Source organism: Alexandromys fortis, unplaced genomic scaffold (assembly GCF_014885135.2).
Source record: "Alexandromys fortis isolate MF-2015 unplaced genomic scaffold, M_Fortis_MF-2015_v1.1 scaffold_40, whole genome shotgun sequence".
Classification (NCBI taxonomy): domain Eukaryota; kingdom Metazoa; phylum Chordata; class Mammalia; order Rodentia; family Cricetidae; genus Alexandromys; species Alexandromys fortis.
This window is the reverse complement of record NW_026067966.1, coordinates 13,510,758-13,532,836: the sequence shown is the minus strand read 5'-3', so window position 1 is coordinate 13,532,836 and position 22,079 is coordinate 13,510,758. Positions and strand designations below refer to the sequence as shown.

General features: G+C 41.2%; 1 protein-coding gene across 5 annotated transcripts in view; it reads right to left on the bottom strand.

Moving 5' to 3' along the window:
• Positions 1-867: 867 nt before the first annotated feature.
• Raph1 (Ras association (RalGDS/AF-6) and pleckstrin homology domains 1) overlaps positions 868-22,079 on the bottom strand; it is an 86,362-nt gene continuing 65,150 nt past the window's right edge. For 2 of the 5 annotated variants that reach the window (XM_050154159.1, XM_050154160.1), the window contains 5 exons: positions 20,199-20,297; positions 14,378-14,498; positions 11,498-11,640; positions 5,720-7,783; positions 868-1,080 (listed from right to left, as the gene is read on the bottom strand). In XM_050154159.1, the coding sequence (XP_050010116.1) occupies positions 5,813-7,783; positions 11,498-11,640; positions 14,378-14,498; positions 20,199-20,297 (2,334 nt within the window). In that variant the 3' untranslated portion in view covers positions 868-1,080; positions 5,720-5,812. The other 3 variants (XM_050154162.1, XM_050154161.1, XM_050154163.1) reach the window with 3 other exon arrangements.

Sequence of the window (22,079 nt, the reverse complement as noted above, 5' to 3'; positions counted from 1 at the left end):
GGAGGGGGGCCCTTTTTGGCATTAGTTTTTACCCAGTTCTACTCTATACAAAATAAAATGATCAAGGGCTAGAGAATGGCTCAACAGTTAACAGCACTTAGAGAACCTGGGTTTGGTTTGCAATCCCACATGCTGGTTCACAACATTCTTTTTTTTTTTTTTTTTTTAGTTTTACAAAGATTTTAATAGTTTGAGAATTTGGATTGCTCTGGTTTATAACTATTCAAGTCATGAAATAACTTATCTTTTTTTTTAAATATAATTTTTTATTAAAAAAAAATTTCCGCCTCCTCCCCGCCTCCCATTTCCCTCCCCGTCTCCCTTTTCCCCCCCCCCCCCCCCCCCCCCCCCCCCCCCCCCCCTCTCTCCCCCCCCCCCCCCCCCCCTCTCCCACAACATTCTTAAGTTATAGTTCTAGCTCATATACTCAAAGGCGCTCTCTCTCTCTCTCTCTCATACACACACACACACACACACACACACACACACACACAATTTTGTGGGGATGGGAGTGGTTTCAAGACAAAATTTTTCTTCTGTATAGCCCTGACTGTCCTGGAACTCTCATCAGTAGACCAGGCTGGCCTTGAACTCAATGAGATCCACCTGCCTCTGCCTCCTGAGTGCTGGGATTAAAGGTGTGCACCACCACTGCCCATCTTACAAATATATTTTTTACACATTTATTGTATATGTGTACACAGGCAGAGGATAACTTGTGTGAACTGGTTCTTTCTACCCACCTGAGTTCCAGGGATTTGAACTCCGATTGTCAGGGCTCTTGGCAAACACCTTTATTCTTCAGCCCTTAATTACTCCCTAATTAGTAATATTTAATGGCTTGTAAAGAAGCAAAACACTCTGAACTGCAGTTAATTCTCCTACAATATTTAATTTATCCTGACACAACAAGCTTTAAAACCAGGTTCTTTGAAGAATTTACTTTTATTATTATGCATGTATGCCACGCGTGTTCAGGTGCCTTTGGAGGCCAGAAGAGGACATTGGATCCTTCGGAGCTGGAGTTAGAGGTGGTTTTGAGTTGCCCGACGTGGGTGCTGGGAACTGAACTCTGGTCCTCTGGAAGAGCAGAAAGCATTCTTAACAGCTGAGTCATCCCTCCAGCCCTATAAAACCAGGTTCTTAGTGGTATTCATCCAAAACACTCAAAATCCTTGTGTTTAAATGGAATCTATTTAATTTTTTTTAAATTAATGATTGGGCTTGATGACATAAAATATGCAACTACAAAAACAAATTTACTCTATCTGACCACTGTCCTAAGCCATTACAACAGTTTATGACAAGTGGCAAGTTATAACCCAGAAACTTAATCCAGCAGTAGAACAAAAATCATCATCAGTAGTACTGAATGAATATATCTCTTTCTCATATATGTGTATATATGTGTGTGTATGTGTACAGCTTTGCACAGTCAGGGAGCAAGGCACATGATGAAATGAGTGTACATTTATGCAGAAGAAAATAATAAAGGCTGAAAGAAAACCACAACTTCATCTTCACCAAATTGAGCATAATCTTCTGAATAATGACCTCTTTCGGGTACATTTGTTATCGTCATGCCTTAAAAAAGTATACTATTGTATCTATTATGACAAAATTCCCACAGCTAGAAGTCAGAGTGAGCCTGGACTCCATTTTTGGGAAAAAACAAACAAACAAACAAACAAAAAAAAAACAGGGAAAGGAGACAACAACCCAGTGAAGACAGCAAACAGTATTTTTACAACACTTAGCACAAGCTAATCATATTTTACCTTATTTATCTCTGCTCTGGAGGAAGAGTTCACTAAGTGGCTGATATTAAAACTAAGCAGTCATTTCAAACATTCCAATTAATGCTTACTTTCTAGGGGGACTATTTACAAATACAGGAAAAACTAGGAGGTGGAATATGAAAACCAGCATTTTTGGTATTAAATTGTAACAAATTTAACGAATGGATAGTTTCTAAAAATGTATTCCCTGTTTCCCTTGTCTTCCTAAGAAGTTGATGCTTTAACAATCACTTGCTTCCTAAGAAGTTGATGCTTTAACAATCACTTGCTTGAAATTCATAGCTTATGAACAACAAGCTCCCAAATTTGGCCAGCTCTTAAATAGAACTCTGTTGACTTGAGCCACTTCTGAGCCACTTCTCTAAGTATCTTTGGTAGAAAACAGACTCCATTTAGGTGGATGAAAACTTCTCCTGTAATACAAGACAGTCATCCCCCTCCATTTCTGCCAAAAGTTCAGAAATACTTACCTGTCCCCTCTTTCATTAGCACCTCAAAGTTTACTTGGTTGTTTTTGTTGTTTTTACATGCGGTTCCTCTAGAGTTCAAGGCACTGGGGATTATAGCAGATAGCTGTCTAGGATGGTTTACGTCAGAGCAAACCAGAGCCCCCTGCCCTCCAACACATTATATCACTTAAATTTTAGTTGTCTTTTACATATAAACCCCTAAGGGCACTGCACACTTGTAGTTTTGATGGTAGAGTATTAAAGGGTAACATGTTTTCACTAGGTTTTCAAAGGACAATCTTGAAAGATGGTGGGGTCCCCCCCACCTTGCATTTCCCTTTGGGTCAACTTTGAGAGAGGTCACATATAACAGATAATAAAAAGTTAAAATTAAAAAATTAACGGTTCAAAGGCTTTTGTAATTTGAAAGGGACCCTTTTTTTTTTTTTAAAGAAAGCCATCTTCATGTATAAACAAAAATACAGGGCATTGTTTTAATTGTTCTAAACTGGGGTAAAATCTGGAATTGCATCAGTTATATTGCTAGTTTTGGTGATATGGAAAATGCTTTGAATGGGTTTATTTGCTTAAACACTGCCCTGTGTTTGTAACATAAAACTGCTTTATTTGAGTAGCAAGGGTGACAACATGTTCTGCTGGAAGTCTGAGGAACCGGTTCACACTGCTGCCCAGCTCCTGAACCCTGGATTCTGTTGATCCAGACCTTAGAGTTGTTACCCTGTTAGAATTACTGTGACCTCTCAATTCTAACTGATCAAAGTACAATACAGGGAAGCGACCCAAAACAGTTCTCAGCCCATTGCAAGATATACCATCGGTGGGTAAGAGCACCTTGATTTTGGATACTTAAGAAAAAGCAAAAACAGAAACCCATTGATATCGTTCTTCACTGTCTAATGAAAATGGATCTTTTTGATAATCTTTAAGATCCAGCCATCTTTCTTATGTTAAAAAAGTTTAGACATTGGGGAAAAAGTGTAATACAGTTAAGTAGATGTCTGAAACAGACCTTTTTTCCTCCAAATGAGAATTACAGTGACTAAAAGATGAGAGAAAGCATATTAAAATCTTTTGGGACTAAATACCAAGCTGGGGAGACTTAATATAAGTGTACTCATGCCGGCACCTGTGGATCATCGTTAGGTCATTTTATTGAGAATAGGTTTGGCTGCTTCAGAGTTGGTGCCCAAACTTTAAGTACTAAGAGACTTGAAATTACTATATAATAAGAATTGAGGATGTCACCAAACCAATTCCGAAAAGCACCTATCTGTCTGCCCTCAGGAGCAAAGGTCCTTCACTCTGTTGACTGTTAGTGTCCAGGCAGCCTCCACAGGCCCTGCGCTGCCCGAAAAGGCTGTGCGAGCTGGAGCTGCTGCGCTGCGGGCAGTGGAAGAAGGCACAGAACTAGTGTTGGCTGGCAGTAGGTCTTGTCCATGAACACACCAGAGAAAAAGAAAGAAAACTACATGTCAGCACTAAGCAGTGAGAAAAAAAAAATTGGAATGTGGCACTTTGGTTTATTGTTTTGTTTTTAATTAACAGCTATTCTTGTCTCTGGAGAACTATAAAGAAACTGCATGCTGTCACATGATGAGTTAGAAGGACATGGGAGTTCCCATGGAGTCCACACTGACAGAATGAAGGTTGTTGATTCAGGGTTCAATCTAGATTGAAGGTACATATTTTTGCACTCAAGGAAATCTTAAGTTGCCTAGCTAGCTTAATTTAAAAATTTAAAAAGGAAACAGAAACACCCTAGAGATAAACCCCAGGGATAACTGATCTGCACTCTTGGTTTTCTGTAGATTGAATCTGCAGGTTGATGAGCATGAGGAAGTACTTCAGTGTGGCTTGGCATCTGTATTCAGACTAAATACATTCATTGTACATGTTGAAACTAACTGCAGTTATGTTAAAGATCATTTCATAATCATAAGAATTGTAAGCACATAAATACTTGGTGAGCAATTTCAAAGATCAAAAAAAAAAATCTAAGCAGGTTTTCTAAAAAGTACAATGACTTTTCGTCTTCTTCCCTACATGTTTATGATGCAGCGCCTTACTGGAAATCAGGGTAGTGAAACTTGACACTTTACTTGACTATCTTTATCCAGATTCATAAGCGTTACTTTCTGCTTGAGGGACAGGACCGAAAGATTTCTGCATCTGGCACTGGCTATCTTTACAGCAGGCACAGACTCTTTACAAGATGTCCTCATTTGTAAGAAGTGGGATGGACAGTTTTTATTCTCTTGCTTAAAAATAACTAGGATTGCATTTCTTTCCCATCAACCTATCACTCTAAGTTGGTAAGTGCACACTTTTCTCATGTACCAAAAGCGCAGAGAACACTGTGAACATAGTAGAGCCGTCAGTACGTGCTTGCTTTAAGTGGACTATGGCGCTGCTCCATCAGAACACCTGGCCACCTGTAAAAGCCCTACTACACTCAAGCTAAACAGAAAAGATCTTAGCAGCTCCAGTAGCTATGAATGAAATTGTGAAAACTCGTTTTGATCATGATAGTCCTATCCCAAATGGATTCTTTGCATTAAAACATGATGAATGATACTGTCTTGTCTTCTTTATCTCTCGTGGAGAACAACTTGTAAAAGAAGGCATTGCAGAAGTTGACTTTGTTTTTAATAATGTACTACATTGGGCACAGGGAGTATATTTCATATTTCTACTGTCCACAAATTCAAATGTCTGTAATGTACATACTATATGCAAAGGTAAATAAATGACCCAAAGACATAATTGGGGCAGTACATTACAGTGTGTACTGAACATTCTACAAAAAAGTAAGTCTCCTGAAACCAAACTGATGAAGCTTTGCAACTACTGAAAGTAGTTAGGATTCTAGCATTAGATACTTCTTGTGTTCTAGGCAAAAAGCTTACCTGTGAAGACATCTCAAGATGTGGCCGGGGTCACGGCACAACTATTGCAACTAGAAGCCATGACTTTCCTGTGTACAACCACAGTGTCTTCAGCATTTCCCCTTCCTGCGCCATTTACCCGTTCTGTCTATGGAAGGCTTTCCTGAATTAAAGTGCCCCTTTATATGTAGAATTTAAGTGTCAGTTAAGCAGTTCTAAACTCAGCCAACTGGGAAAAACAAGCCCTACAGATATAGCAAATATTCTTGTGATATCCTCAAACTGAGAAACTGTTCATCTATTTCTTCTATAACACATGCACAGTGGCACATGGGCAGACAGTTATGAAATACCTTCTAGATTTTGGTCCAATCCATATGATAAACAAATTATAAGTGACAACATAGCTCCTCCTATGTCTCCTTCCACTCAAAATATACAAAACCCTTTTTTCTGATTAGGAGGCAAAAGAAATAAATAGAATCAGTTCTCTCCATATATACACATTCACAGATGTATACATACGTATATACACACAATCAACACACATACAGCTGGACACTACCTGAATAACATATCAGGAGGCTCTGAACACCTGGGTTCACAGATGATCAGGTAAACTGATTGTAGAACTTATTATAGATATTAAGTCTTGTGGCTACCAGTCTCTTGAGAGCTTAGTATTCTGGTCTCTTTTAGGGGGAGCGGGAGGGGGTCCTCTTCGCAAGGTTGCATAGCCTGAAATATGACTGCCTCCAAAGCCAGCCTTCTGCTGGTCAGACAGCAGTTCTGGTGGCGGCGGGGGTAGTGCCATGTCGTCCATGGTGGCTGTGGGTTCTGCTCTGGACATTCGTGAAGAGGAGAGGGAGCCATGCCGCGTGATAGACTTGCGCTGCAGTGTCCTGTTAAGATCAGCTAGGAATCCAGGCTGGACACTAAGGCTGGATTTGGGAGAGGTGGGCACTTGTGGCACAACTGTGGTCATCGCTGGTTGCTCAGAGACGTCAGCTTGAGTGAGGCGGGTGCTATCATTTCGTTTGGGCCGGGTGGGCGGGGCCTTCTTCACAGACGTTTTAGACCATAGCTGTGGCTGAGGATTAACAACGGCCACTTTGGGGGAGGTGCTTCCCGAGAATATGGCTGGAATCTCAATAGGGGGCAGAGGAAGCTCTATTTCAGGTGGAGGGGGTGGAAAGTCAGAATCGGACGGAGGAGATGGAAATTCCAGTACGGAGTCCTTTCCACGTCCACTCAGAACGGAAGGCGTCGTTGACACACTCCCTTGCTGGTGGATTCCAGGGAGATGGACTCCAGAAAGGTGTAGTTTCCCAGGTTTGGGAGGCGCTGCAGGAGGAGGTGGGGTCTCCTTGTGGGGAGATCCCGACTCTGCTGGCGGTGCGAACTTGCTGACTAGACTGTCTACCGAGGGTCGCTTGGGCTCAGGGTGCTCGGCGGACTTAATGCTGGAGTTGCGCTGTGGGGTTGGGGGTGGTTTCTTTCCCCCAGGGCTGGACATCTTACTCGGCTTTTTGCCTGGAGATCCACCTTTGTCAGGGATTGGCGAAGCCACGGGTGGCACTGGGGGTGGGGGTGGGGGTGGAGCTGGGCTTGGAGGAAGTGGAGGAGGAAACACCAGGCTGCTCTCTGGAGGGGGAGGAGGGAAATCTGGGGAAGGGACAGGGATTGAGCTGGGCTGCCACTTGGGTTTTGCTTTCACGGCAGGAGGGGACTGTGGGGTGACACTTGCTGGGAGGGGTTTTAGGGGCTGTGAGTCCACAGGAGGAGGAGTGGGAGAGGGTGGAAACTGGCTGGCTATCTGCTTCACGACTGAGGGCATGGGGGACAGTGGAGAGGGGGGTGGCTTCACCCCAAAGCTCTGCTGCTTGGGTAGTGTTGGTGGTGGACACGGAGCAGTCTGAACAGGGGGAGAAATGGGGAAAGCTGGCTGTTTCTTTGCTGGGGGCACTGGAGGTGCAGGGGTGAGTGGTACAGCCTGTGCCACTACTGATGGTACAGTTCTGGTGCTGGCTGAAAGAGGAATGGTCACCAGGGGTTTAGGGGGTGCTTGAGGAGGGACAGCTGCAGGGATGGGAGGAGCTGGTGGGGGTGTGGGAGGTGCCACTTGGTGAACTTGATGAATCTTCAGTGGAGGGGGTTGGGAGAACTGTGGCAGGGACTGGGCACAGGGCACTGGCTTTAATTGGGCCATGGCTGAACCAGGGGTTGGGGGTGGTGGAGGAGGAGGGGGTGGAGGAATAACTCCATTGGGGGGCACCACAATTTGAGCCTTGAGGGACTGTGAAGCCAAAGGCGGAGGTTGCATCGCTGGGGGTGGTGGAGACTTAAACAGGGACCCTGAATGCTGAGCTGCGTTTTGCAGCCTGGTGATTGTGCTGTACTTGACAAACATGGTGGCTGATGAGCCTGCAGAAGGTGCAGACTGGCTAGGGAGAGGAGGAGGAGGTGGGGGTGGTGGTGGTGGAGGCGGAGGAGGAGGAGGAGGTGGGGGTGGAGGAGGAGGCAGAGGGGGTGAAGGTTGTGAGGCAGTATAAGGGGTGATGATCTTAGTTTGCGGGGACAGAGGGGGCATAAGTGAAGTGTAGGACCGATTCATAGATTCCATTCTGGCCTAAAAGGAAGTATAAAAGGGAGGTGGGAGGGAGAAAAACACAACACAACAGTTACAGAGGTAAGCTTTGACTCTATCACACTAAAAAGCAAGGGATCTAGGGCATGCATGAGGAGGATGCAGCAGCTGGTGATTATAAAGACAGACAATGTCAGGAAGGTTACAATCTGATACTCTAGGTAACGAGGATGCAGAAAATTTGTTTTACCCTGCAATATTCTCTTAACAGCTATACTGACTAACAGTCTAGGAACAAGCTCCCGTTGTAAAGTCATTTGGGTGGTAACAGGATAGGTGATTTCTGACCTTGGCAATGGGACTTTCACAAACCCTGCCCTAGGTCCTCCTGGGTCAAGAGTTTCACACAGATGCTGTCCTAGGGTAAGGAACGCTGGTAGAGTGAGGATAGCTTTTTGATTCTAGTAAGCCGACACAGGAGTGTGAGAATGCTCAGCAGTTGTGCAGTCACACAGGAATGAAAGAACTCGACACACACGCTCGTGTTGTGTGAAACATTTGCATCCAACATGCACACAAGTCCAGCAGTGCAAGAAAGGGGAGCACTCTTTGCGTTTGCTTTACTGGGAAGTACATAAAGAAATGTGCTGTAAACATTACAGCAAAAGATAAAACATCACACAGAAAAAGCCAGATGAAAATAAGAAGAAACTCTGTAGAACTAAGAGAAGTCATCAAGTAGGAGCTAAGGTTTGCCAGTAAGCTGCCGACCACGCCGTCTGGGTAGTATTAGTATTGCCGAAATGACTACATTCGGTTGCTTGTTGCCTGAACAACCATGTATAAATCTCTGGCTCAAGGACTTCTGAAATAAGGAAATGAAGGAATTTTGATTTAATAACTTTGGGAACGCCTTTTGGGCTCTTATTTCTGTGAACTCTTTTCAATCACAAATGATACTGATTGAGATGGAGGGTACTTAGAACTACAGTGTTCATTCACAGAGCTGAATTCTAATGCCTATCAGGACGTTCACATGGTTCTCTAAAAATTATACATGAAACGAAAAGCATTAGTTTGTAAGATTTGGTTATAGGCGTCACCCAGGTTAATGTATTTCAGAGAACAGCCCTGACCTTAACTTGACCCTGTCTTGGCTGCTTCAGGCCTGCTGACCTTAGCTGTGCGGGCCTTCTCGTGTGGCACCTGGGACTGAGGTAACAGAAGAAACACAGGATCAAGACTCTGACACTACTGCACAGCAGGGTTGATTCTCTTTCAGAAACTACAGTGACAGACTTTGTTTCCTAAGCACAGAGTCTTTGCTTTCCTTGATTTCACATGTGACAAGTAGGTAGCTTTGTAACCTGGAGTTTGGTGCATGCTAGACAAGTGCTCTACCACTGAGCTACATCCCCCGCCAAGGCACACATGTAAAATTACATAGAATATGGTTTCTAGTACGTGCTTAGAGCATTATGTTCACCTAAACTGTTGACACGGTCCTACTTAGAAGGCTGAGACAGGAGGATTACACACTGAAGGACAGCTAGGAAACATTAAAAAGATTGGGACATAGGTCTGTGACAGAGTGTTTGCCTAGCATGTGCAAGGTCCTAGGTTCAATATCTAGTACTTGAGGAAAAAGGTTCTAGGATTGAAGAAAGAATTATTAAAATTTTCTGATAAGGGATTTTAACAGTGTTTAAAGAGTTTAGGTCATTAAAACCAATTATTAACTACTCACTTTCATACCTCCCACCCCCACGCCAGCTAATCAACCACATATAAAAATTAGGTAATGAATCTGTTTTGAGGACAAATTTAAATGTTCCTTTTGATTCTCGTTTGTGGATGTGTTTGTATTTGTGACTCAGACCAAAAGAACCATAACAAAACAAAACAACAAAACGATGACTGTAAAAATCAGGAGTCTGGCCAGGGTACCCCTGGGTCCTCAATGATGGTATACCCTTTCTGCTTGAAGTGGTGACTGCAGCCAGAACATATCCTTCCTACAGGAATTCTGAGGATACCTGATGGAGGACTACTTAGCTAAGAAAACCTCTAAGGTCGCTCTCAAATCTTAACAAAGAAGTTTGTGTGTGCAGTAGATGGGGCTAATACAAAAACTCACACTAGGCCAAGTCAGAGAGTAAGTGACTGTGCAGTGGTCAGCGCCAATCGGGACATCTATACATCACATGACCTCTCCCCAAGGTGCGGCAACCATTGTACATGAGGGAGAAGGGACATTTTGACATGGAGAGGACCCAAGTGGATAAGCTCAGCTGTGGTTGCCTGCACAAAAGCAGGTCAGCATTGTAGTGGAGAGTGGAAAGGAGTTCATGAGCCCCCACCCCTAACTGGGGAGCAGTTGACAGCTGACGGCTTCTGTTTTCTGTGATGGTGTGGCTCTTGGTGGGATGACCCATATTCCAGCGGCTAGTCAGCTATGTATATATCAGCAGGACAAACTGGACTAAGTGAATTGTTGGAAGGAAAAAAAAAAGGACATGAACTCGGGATGTGAGGTAACTCTGGGGGGGGAGTGGGGATTATTCTTAAAATACTTTGTATTTACGTCTAAAATTTTCCATATATATATATAAAATACATAACATCCAGGTTTATAATCCATACAGACAGGTATCTATAGATATAGAATCCACAGAATATATGATATTTTTCCCACATTGTTTATTTTATATACCAAAATGACTTCTAGAGCCATCCATTTTTCTGCAGACATGATTATTTCATTGTCCTTTACAGATGAACACAATTCAACTGTTTATATTTCAATTCTTGCACAATTTGTGCAAGTGTGAGTTTTATAGGATTATTCCTGTGTAAAATAGAATCTTATTTCTTAATCTGTTAGTTATTGAGCTTTAGCATCTATTTCTCATTGGACTGTGTCTAGGTGTGGGCTGTGCCCTTGTTCATCTTGGAGTTGATCGCTTATGAGTGCTGTGTTTTGGCTCTGCAGGCTGAACCCTTCTCTTTTGTCATTCCACACACCAACAGTCTAGCTAATCGTTCTCTCTCTCTCTCTCTTTCTTTCTTCTTCTTCTTCTTCTTCTTCTTCTTCTTCTTCTTCTTCTTCTTCTTCTTCTTCTTCTTCTTCTTCTTCTTCTGCTTGAATAGAGTAGAAAGTAGAGATAGGGAATTAGAATTGAATTTCAGTCAAAGCCTTTACAAAGATGACAAGATTGCACAGGGATCCTCAAAAATGCCAGGAGATAACNAAAATTCTTTTATATATATAATATATATAAAAGAAAAAACTCTCAACATTATAGCCTGTAATAATGTTACTGAATATTAATTATCCAAGGCTCAGAAATCCAAAATTTTAAGAGTGAATTTAGCCTTCTGCATAACACATAGTTTGAGAAAATTTGTTGGGGTCTACAGACCTCAAAAATGAACGATAAGGACCGAATCTGAACTAATTAAAACGATTAAGAATTATAAGCAACTTCTCTGGGACTTTAGGGCAATGGCACTGCATGGTGTTGTTGCAGTGAACTGGTAATGCTGAACAGGGGAGGGGTCGCTGTAACTGAAACACGTAAGCCGCTGGTTAAACTGCATAAATAACGGCCACTAATGGTTTTCCCTATTATAGTATCAGCTGACCCTCTAAGAAGGAAGATTGAAATAGTGCCAAATGAGACTCTGATAAAGGAATACAAGCTAAGCCAGTGGGTGACCACAGACTTTTATGTGTAAATAAAATTAGTGTGTTACCTTGCTGGACTCTTCCAACTGAGTGCCACGCTTCCAGGCTTCCGAGAACATGGAGCTCACAGTGCTTTGGGATCGGATGTGTCCTGTGGGTAGGGTGTCAGAGACTCCACTGTCAGACTGATTAGAATGATTTGACTGAGACTCTGTTTAAAATATTAAAAAAAATTCGTCAGTTATCATTTGATCATATGGATATACACATTTTAAACGTTATGGGTAAACACTACATAAAATGGCAAATCAGCTCATCTTACTCTAAACTCAGCAAATATATTCTAGTAGAAAAACCTTATCTTACGATTAGTTTTTGATTAATTTGACTCTAACTTTTTAATAGTTCACCATGAAAAACTGACACAAGTCAGTAGAACCCCAAAAAAACCTGTCTTGGATAAAAATTTACTCTGAAAAAGTTTTAAAAACAAAAGAAGAAGAAGAAGAAGAAGAAGAAGAGGAGGAGGAGGAGGAGGAGGAGGAGGAGGAGGAGGAGGAGGAGGAGGAGGAGGAGGAGAAGAAGAAGAAGAAGAAGAAGAAGAAGAAGAAGAAGAAGAAGAAGAAGAAGAAGAAGAAGAAGAAGAAGAAGAAGAAGAAGAAATAAAAAGAATTGCTGAGCCATTAATCACATCCACATTAGCTTAAGAATCAGGCTTTTTCAGCCATTGCAGAGCAGCTCATACATTCAGACTCTTCCTTAGCAATCAACAGTATTGGTGATTTCCCCAGGGATTCAGGTATGGCAGCAGTCATGCACAGCCTGCTTCCAGGCCAGGTGACAGTGGGGAGGGACAAGGGCTGGGGCTGAGGCTAACAAGCACCTTCAACTGATGTAGGGGCTGGAAGAACTGGAAAGATGACTTCCCAGTACGAGTATGTATGCACCTTATGTGATGTCTCGCAGGTAGTGGAGACTCAAAGCTCTTCCCAGACAAACAATCACCTTGTGAAGAATGGAAAATATTAAAATAACCCAGTAGCCTAAGCCCTAGCTTCTTCAGAGTTAAGACCATTCTTAAGGGATATGATGAAAAGCTATGACTAGGACACTAGGCTCATTCACTATCCCAATTTGACAAGAGCCTGTAAGACTGGAGTACATGAATCCTTGTGCTCGTCAACAGTAATCATTCTGATTTTATGTTTTATCCTAGAAAGTCTAACATTTCAATGAAGCGTGAGGATGGCACTAGTGAAGGAAAAGGCATAATATTTCCTGAGGGAATGGATGTGAGCACTGGAGCTAAGTGCTACATGACTAAAAAACAGAATATGCCTTTCCACAACCCCCTGGCCTTCTCTGAATCCTACTTGCTGCATGGCTTTTTAACCTTGTCTTTCTAGTCCAACTTCTCAGCATTTTTTTCCACTTTGATGAACATCTCATTTTAGATTTTTATACATTATTTTCATATTAAAATAGAGTAAGTCTGAGTTCTTACCGATTCAGCATCTAATCTGTCCCATTATTCTGTTTATAGTACATTTGCCATAGCTATGAAAAAACACTGATTTACTAATAACTATATGTCACATTTCATATATCCATACTCTGGTCCAGGATACCACAATATAGTTGGCCATCTTGATGCCTCTGAAAGTTGCTCCATTTTGGTCAAATCTCATCACACTGTATCAAGGAAACTACAATCAATGGGACTAGACACTGCTTGTCTACTTTCTCCACCGTGAAGTTTCTGCTTTCTCAACCCTACTTCTTTTAAGGTCAATCACTATGTGTAGCTCTGCAAGAGGGCAACGTGTGCACAGAAATCACTTAGAAACATTTTGGGAGGCTGGAGCATGCGCTGTTCCTGCAGAGGACTTGGATTCTGCCCCCGCACCCACGTTAGGAAGCTCACAGCTACAGGGGACCAGTGCCCTCTTCTGGCCTCCACGAGCACCTACATGTACATGGTACACACAACGTTTGTAGATACACACAAAGAGTTGGTGGGGCATGAAAAGAGCTGGGGGGAAAAGACATTTTAACTAAAATGTACTTAAAGTCTTTAAAATATTTTGTATGGAAATTATGTTATCATGGATTCAAAGTGATATTTCTTCTAATTTGGTTATAATTTTATACCATTGTATATTTCTTTTGCTCAAAGTGTTAGACACTGAAACTTTCTCCAGTTGGCATCTATGCCCTATGATAATCCCTCATCCTATTTTTAAGTCCTTCTGCTTGAGGCTCATCTCGTCTGTTCTCTACCACAGCTCTAGAACCAGCCATCTGCCCAAGAGCTCTGGTTCCTTTTGGTGACTGGGCTGTGGGCAGTCTCCTTATTACTGGGGTGTCCCTTCTTCTAGACCCCTTCAATGGACAGAACCAGAAAATACATACTTACATATGTATACATTACATTTTCACAGGTTAGTGTTTGTGCATGTGTGTGTACCACAATTCCAAATTTTTTTTTATTATTTAGAGATAATGGCAAATCATGCAATTTTAAATCATTAAACAATGATTCAGGGAAGATTCTGAAAGAAGCATTTTACAGAAGATGTGAGTACAGATATGGGAAGTTGTAATTCTGAACTAGCTGGAAGTGTTTTCCCTGCACGGCAATGTCAGGGATGTAGTATCCTGATGGCTTATGAGTACTTCTCCAAGTGGCTTCTATATCATGTCTTATTAGTTAGTATGTATGCGTTTTAAAATAAACTTCATAAACTATTACAGTGCATTAGAAGTGCACTTCAGATACTTGTGAATAGTTCATAACATTGCACTTTTAACAGTTTTGTGGAGAAATAAGAAAAAAAATACCCACGGATTAGAAATTATGTATGGCTGTTGCTTTTAAGAAAAAAAAAGCTGAAATTTCACTCTTGATACTGGTAGTAAAATAGTGCTGTGTGGTACTTTTGAACTACCTGGGATGCTGGAAGAACTGGACCCAGATTTAATGCTGGAGCTGGATAATGAAGTCCAATCATAAGCGGACTCTGTCCTCTTCAAGGCTTCTTGGTAATTTGTGTAGAGCTGCTTCCCATACTAAACAAGAGAGGACAGATAGTGACATTAAACTCTGAACTGGTACGTGGAAGAATGTGGGAAGGGAGAATAATATCTGTACACTAGTTTCTACTAATACCTACAGTACTACAAATAGTCCTTAATTCTATAGAGTTACATTCAAACTCATTTTCCTCAGTTGTAAGGACAGCAGGAAGAGACAATTTTATTGGTGTTTATAATAGAAATAAAAGTTTTATCACTCCAAGAGATCTAGAGCTAGATTCTTAGCACTATTCAGGGGCACTGTTCCAAATCTACTTGATAAATAACCATAACTTAATTGAATACTTTTTATTTGGGAGTTGGCAAGATCTGCTTAGGCTAAACTTGACGACATAATAATCATATAATGCGAGAGACCTGCCTCTCGGCTGCACCACCAGCCCCGCCACCCACTAGACTCTGTCCCTCCAAGACACACTCCACCGCACAACCCCATGTACCTGAACACCTTCCCCGAGGCCAGCCCTCCCCTGCAACCCCAGCAGACTAAACAGGCACAGACACATCCCACACCAGTTGGAAGAACAGATGAGTAAACAAACGCCAGTGTAAGAATACATCCAACAATCGAAAGAGCAGTGTGGCAGGCGGAACCCAGTGATCCTATAATAGCAAGACCTGAACGTTCTGATGCAGCTGAAACACACAAAAAAAGACCTCAAAAATAACTTTATGAAGATGAATTCCCTCAAAGAAATCAAGGAAAAGACAAACAAAAAAATTGGAAGAAATCAATAAATTCTTTTTAAAAAGGCAAAGAAAGCCAAGGAAAAGAAACAGGCAAAGGAATGGTTCAAGACTTGAAAACTGAAATAGAAACAATAAACAAAACACAAATGAAGGAAATTCTGGAAACGGAAAATCTGGGAAAGTGAACAGGAATTACGGATACAAGCATCACCAACAGAATAAAAGAAATATGAGACAATCTCAAGCACTGAAGATAGAATAGAGGAAATCGGCCAAAGAAAATGTTAAATCCAATAAATTCCTAACGCAAAACATCCAGGAAAGCTGAGACACCATGAAGATCAAACCAAGAGAATAATTAGGATAGAAGGAGAAGACCAGCTCAAAGACACAGAAAACATTCAACAAAACTTTCCAACCTAAAGGAGGACATGCCTATAAAGGTAGAAGAAACTTACAGAACACCAAATAGACTGGACCAAACCAAAACAACAACAAAAGTCCCCTTGTAATATAATAAAACACTACAAAATAAAAAAAGAATATTAAGAGCTGCAAAGGACCCAGGCCGAGTTATGGCATATCTATCAATCAGAATTACACCTGACTTCTCAGTGGAGATGATAATGCCAGAAGGTCCTGGACAGACATTTTGCAGACACACTAAGGGATCACAGACTACTACACCCAGCAAAACTTTCCACCATCATAGACAGAAAAAACAAGATACTTCATGATAAAACCAGATTTAAACAATACCTATCCACATCAGGAGGAAGACGCCATCACAAGAAAGCTAGCTTTTCTGCATCCACAAAAATACATGCAGCAGGTAATCTCACACCACCAAAACCCAAAGAAAGGAAACACACATACTATCACCACTACCATCACCAAAACAACAAAAAATATCAAAAGAATATACCTTCTTCACATCAGCTCATGGAACCTTCTCAAAAAATTGACCACACACTCGATAACAAAGCAAACCTCAGTAGCTACAAAAAAAAAAAAAAAAAGAAAAAAGGACTAACCCCCTGTATCTTATCAGATCGCCATGGTAAGAGTTCAACAACAACCAACCAGAGAAAGCCTACAAACTCATGGTAACTAAACAATGCTCAAATGAATCATCTCTGGATCAAGGAAGAAATAAGAATATTAAAGACTTCCTAGAATTAAACATACCCAAACTTACAGAACACTATGAAGGCAGTGCTAAGGAGAAATTTCATAGCACTAAGTGCCTACATCAAGAATTTGGAGACATCTCACACTAGCAACTTGAAAGCACTCCTGAAAGCTCCAGAACAAAAAGAAGCAAATTCACCCAGGAGTAGATGGCAGGAAATAAAATAAAAACTGTGGGCTGAAATCAATAAATCAGAAACAGAATACAAAAAAAAAAAATCAATGACACAGAGTTGGTTCTTTGAAAAAAATCAAGATAGACAAACCCTTATAAAAATTAAAAGATAGAGAGAGAATATCCAAATTAATAAAATCAGACATAACAACAAACACTGAGGAAATCCAAAGAATCTTTAAGGTCATACTTCAAAAACCTCTACTCTACAAAATTGGAAAATCTAAAAGAAATGGACAATTTTCTTGACCAGATAAACAATTTAAATAAACCTATAACCTCTAGGGAAATAGAAACAGTCATTAAAAGCCTCCCCTCCACACACAACACACACACACACACACACACACACACACGCCAGGGCGATATGGTTTCAGTGCAGAATTCCATCAAAATTTCAAAGAGCAAATACCAACATGCCTCAAATTGTTCCAAGACTATAGAAACAGAAGGAACATTGCCAAGTTCTTTTTACAAGGTTACAGTTACTCTAATACCCAAACTATACAAAGATACAACAAAGAAAGAGAATTATAGGCCAGTTTCCCTCATGAACATTGATGCAAGAATACTCAAATTGAATCCAAGAACACATCAGAAAAATCATCCAAGTAGGCTTTATCCCAGAGATGCAGGGATGGTTCAACATATGAAAATCTGTCAGTGTCACCATTACAAATAAACAAAAAAGAAAAACCACATTAGATGCTGAAAATTACTTTCATAAAATCCAACATCCCTTCATGATTAAAGGCTCTGGAGAGAAAAGGAATACAAGGAACATACTTAAACATAATAAAGGCAATATACAATATACAGCAAGCTGATGGCCAACATCAAATTAAATGGAGAGAAACTCAACGCAATTCCACTAAATTCAGGAACAAGATAAGGCTGTCCACTCTTTCCATATCTATCCAATACAGTACTCAAAAGTTCTAGCTAGAGTAATTAGGCAACAAAAGGAGATCAAGGAGATACAAATTTGAAAGGAAGAAGCCAAACTCTCACTATCTGCAGATGATATGACAGTATACATAGATGACCCCAAAAATTTACCAGGGAACAGCTGATAAAAACTTCATTAATGTGGCTGGATACAAGATTAACCCACAAAAATCAGTAGCCCTCCTATATACAAATGGTAAGTGGGCTGAAAAAGAAAGCAGAGAAATAATACCCTTTCCAATTGCCACAAATAATATAAAAATATGCTGTGGTAACTCTAACCAAACAAGTGAAAGACCTGTATGACAAAAAGTTTAGCTCTTTGAAGTTGAAGAAGGTATTAGAAAACAGAAAGATCTCCCATACTCATGGATCAGTCGGATTTACATAGTAAAAATGGCAATCTTACCAAAAGCAATCTACAGATTTAATGTAATCCCTATCAAAATCCCAACAAAATTTTTTGCAGATCTTGAAAGAGCAATACTCAGCTTAATATGGAAAAAAAAACAAAAAACAAAAAATCCAGGATAGAGAGCGGTGTTGGGAGATGTCCCCAGCGAGTACCTTGAGCAACTGAGCGGAGGGAATCTGAAATGACCCTATCCTATAGCCATACTGATAAATATCTTACATATCACCTTAGAACCTTCATCTGGCGATGGATCGAGATAGAGACAGAGACCCAAATTGGAGCACCGGACTAAGCTCTTAAGACCCAAATGAGGAGCAGAAGGAGGGAGAACATGAGCAAGGAAGTCAGGTCCAAGAGGGGTGCACCCACCCACTGTGACAGTGGAACTGATCTATTGGGAGCTCATCAAGGCCAGCGGGACTGGGACTGAATAAGCATGGGATGAAACTGGATTTTCTGAACTTGGCAGACAATGAAGGCTGATGAGAAGCCAAGGACAATGACACTAGGTTTCAATCCTAATGCATGAACTGGCTTTAAGGGAGCCTAGCCTGTTTGGATGCTCACCTTCCTGGTCCTGGATAGAAGTGGGGGGACCTTGGACTTCCCGCAGGGCAGGGAACCTGGACTGCTCATCATTCTCAGGAGGGAGGGGGAATGGAGTGGGGGGAGGGGGGAGGGGGAGGGAAGTGGGGGGAAGAGGAGATGTGTGGGAGGAGGGGGAGGGAAATGGAAACGGGAAGGAGGCGGTAATTTAAAAAAAAATCCAGGATAGTTTAAACAGTTCTGTATAATAAAGGAACGTCCAGAGGTATTACCATCCCTGAATTCAAGCTCTACTATAGAGCTAAAGAAATCAAAACAGCATGGTATTGGCATAAAAACAGACATGTGGATCAATGGAATCGAAGACCGTGGCACAAATCCGTAACTTATAAACATCTCATTTTTGATAGCCCAAAATTATACTATAGGAAAAAGAAAGGATCTTCAACAAATGGTGTTGGCATAACTGGATGTTTGCATGTAGAAGAATGCAAATAGATCTCTATCTACTGCCCTGCACAAATCTCAAGTCCAAGTGGATAAAAGACCTCAACATAAACCCAGTTATACCGAGCCTGATGGCAGAGAAAGTGGGAAGTGGCCTTGAATGCACTGGCACAGGAGAGCACTCCCGGAATGTAATACGAGTAGCATGGACATCGAGACTGACAATTAACACATGGGGCCTCCTGAAACGGACAATGCCACTAAGACACAACGGCAGCCTACAGGATGGGAAAAGAACTTCACCAACCCATGTCTGATAGATCTTCCAAAATATATAAAGAACTCAAGAAACTAGACATCAAAATAACAAGTAATTCAATTAAAAATGGGGTAGAGATTTAAACAGAATTCTCAACAGAAGAATCTCAAATGACTGAGGTACACTCAAAGAACTGTTCAACATCCTTAGCCATCACAGAAATGCAAATCAAAATGACTCTGAGATACCATCATACACCTGTCAGAATGGTTAAGATCAAAAAACACTAATGACAGTTTATGTTGAAGAGGAAGTGGAGTAAGGGGAAGACTCCTCCACTGCTGGTGGGAGTGAAAACTTTGGAAATCAGTATGGCGGGTTCTCAAACTGGACTCAATCTACCTCAAGATCCAGCTGTATCACTCTTGGGCATATACCTAGGCCCTCTGCACGTGGGGGACAGTTGTGTAGCTTGGTCTTTTGTGGTTCCCATAGCAGTGGGGTCAGGACATGTCCCTTGCTCATGAGTTGGCTTTTTAGAACCTATGCTGCATGCAGGGAAGCCTTGCCAACCTTGATGCAGTGGGGAAAAGCTAAGTCCTGCCTCAATATGATTATGCCTTGCTGACTTCCCTGGGAGGAGGAGTGGATATGGGGGTGTAGATGGGAGGTTGAGGAGGGAACAGAAGAGAGGAAGAAGGGGACATCGTGCTTGGTATGTAAAATAAACTTTAAAAATTTAATAAAAAAAAATCATAATGCATGCTCCAAAGTAGAAATAAGTCACTCTGATACCACACAAGTTATTTCCACCAATATCATTCCACAGACATCAACATATTTCGCAACCTCCATGGAAAATAAGGCATTTAAAACATGAACTTAGGAAACTAGACACTAGCAAAATGATGAGCACAGAACAACCAGAACCATCATCAACAACCCAAATTACCTAATTAGCCATTTCATTATTCCAGCCTCAAACGAAAAAAAAAACTGTACCTTTGCGATTCGGATCCCATTGACCCACTGGTGCAGAGTCCTCACATCATCACAGCAGAGGTACTTGATATACTGAGACTTCTTCTGGATCTGTGGGTGCTGCCAAAGGAAAGCAGAACCCACTAAATCTAGAGAACTGACACTTAACCCTAAGTCACGGTCTTAAGAAATGGCAAACCAGTGCAGACTTTTTCTTGTTTTTTTTTTTTTTTTTTTTCAAGACAGGGTTTCTCTGTGTACTTCTGACTGTCCTGGAACTCGCTCTGTAGACCAGGCTGGCTGCACAAACTCAGAGATCTGATGGGGGAGAGTCTTCTGTTTGTTGTTAATTTCATTGGTTAAATAAAGAGACTTTCTTGGCCCTGATTGGACAGAAAATTAGGTAGGTGGAGTAGACAGATAGAATGCTGGGAGAAAGAAGCCGAGTCAGGCAATTGCCATGATTCTCCCACCCAACACAGACGCAGGTTAAGATCTTCCCTGGTAAGCCACCTCATGGGCTACACAGATTATTAGAAATGGGTTAGATCAATATGTAAGAGCTAGCCAATAAGAGGCTGGAACTAATGGGTCAGGCAGTGTTTAAAAGAATAGTTTCCGTGTAATTATTTCGGGGCATAAGCTAGCTGGCGGCCAGGAGCCGGGTGGCAGGAACGCGGCCCGCTGCTCCTTCAACAGAGATCCGCCTGCCTCTGCCTTCCAAATGCTGGGATTAAAGGCATGCACCACCATGCCCAGCTCGGTACATACTTCTTATTTAATCATAAAGTGGAATAAAACAGCGCATACTTATATTTTTTTAAATAAAGTATATATCATGTTAAATTTTATGTCAAGTTGTCCCACTTCGGAAGTTCATAAGTATTCCCTTTTACACATCTATGAACAACTCTATCAAGATTAAGTCAGCAGAGTTCTCAGTATGTACGACTGAAAATGGAAGAGAAATGTTTATCCAGGAAATCATGGTTTAGAAGGAGACGGTCCTTCCCTGGGGGTCAACACCTACACCAGGCACGTAAGGAATATATATGGCACTCTTAGGACAGAAGTCCATGGTCACACCTGACTGGTGGAACAATATTTTGTAGGCTTCTTTCTTTACAAACTGCAGCGTGCACTCTTTGGTGGGATAAGAGGATAGTGTTGAAGTTTACTCTTTCCCTGCAATATTTTCTTTATTAGAAATTAAAATGAGAGGAAAATAATTAAGATAAAAGAACACAACTGTCCCCAAATACCTCTTAATAGTTAAGATAGGAAAAATATCATTATGGAACCTCTAAGAAAATTCCTCTATACACTCAGATGACAAGAATGTTGAGGCAAGTAATATCTCAGTATTACAAACCTCATGTTGATATAATGGTCTTTGGGTTTCCTAAGGGACCTTGGACTTAACAAGCCACTGGCTGAAGTTACCCCTATCAACTTCTTAATAGTGTATGGTGACACACATTTGTAACCTCAGTAATCTGAAGGCCAAGGCAGAGGAGCCCAGGTTTGAAGCTAGATTGGGCTACACAGGAAGGCTGTCTCAAAAAGATGAAGAAAAAAAAAACTAAGACAAATTAAAAAGCAAAAACAAACTAAGCTGCTTCTGTAACTAACTTCAATGATGCATTCATGTTGTCTAAGAAAGTTTATTTAGTACAGGACTGCTATTATATTACATCCATTTTTACCAAAGAAATCCAGAATCCAACCCCAAATTCTAAACAAATGGTACTCTTTAAACCCAACTAAGGCTTCTCACAGAAAAAAGTATGATACAAACATGCAGACCTAAGTAGTATTGAGAGTCCTGAAGATGGAGCCACTGAGTATTACTTAATTCTCTCAGTAACTTTTCTTGAATCTTTGTAGGCTGCTGTGGGAATT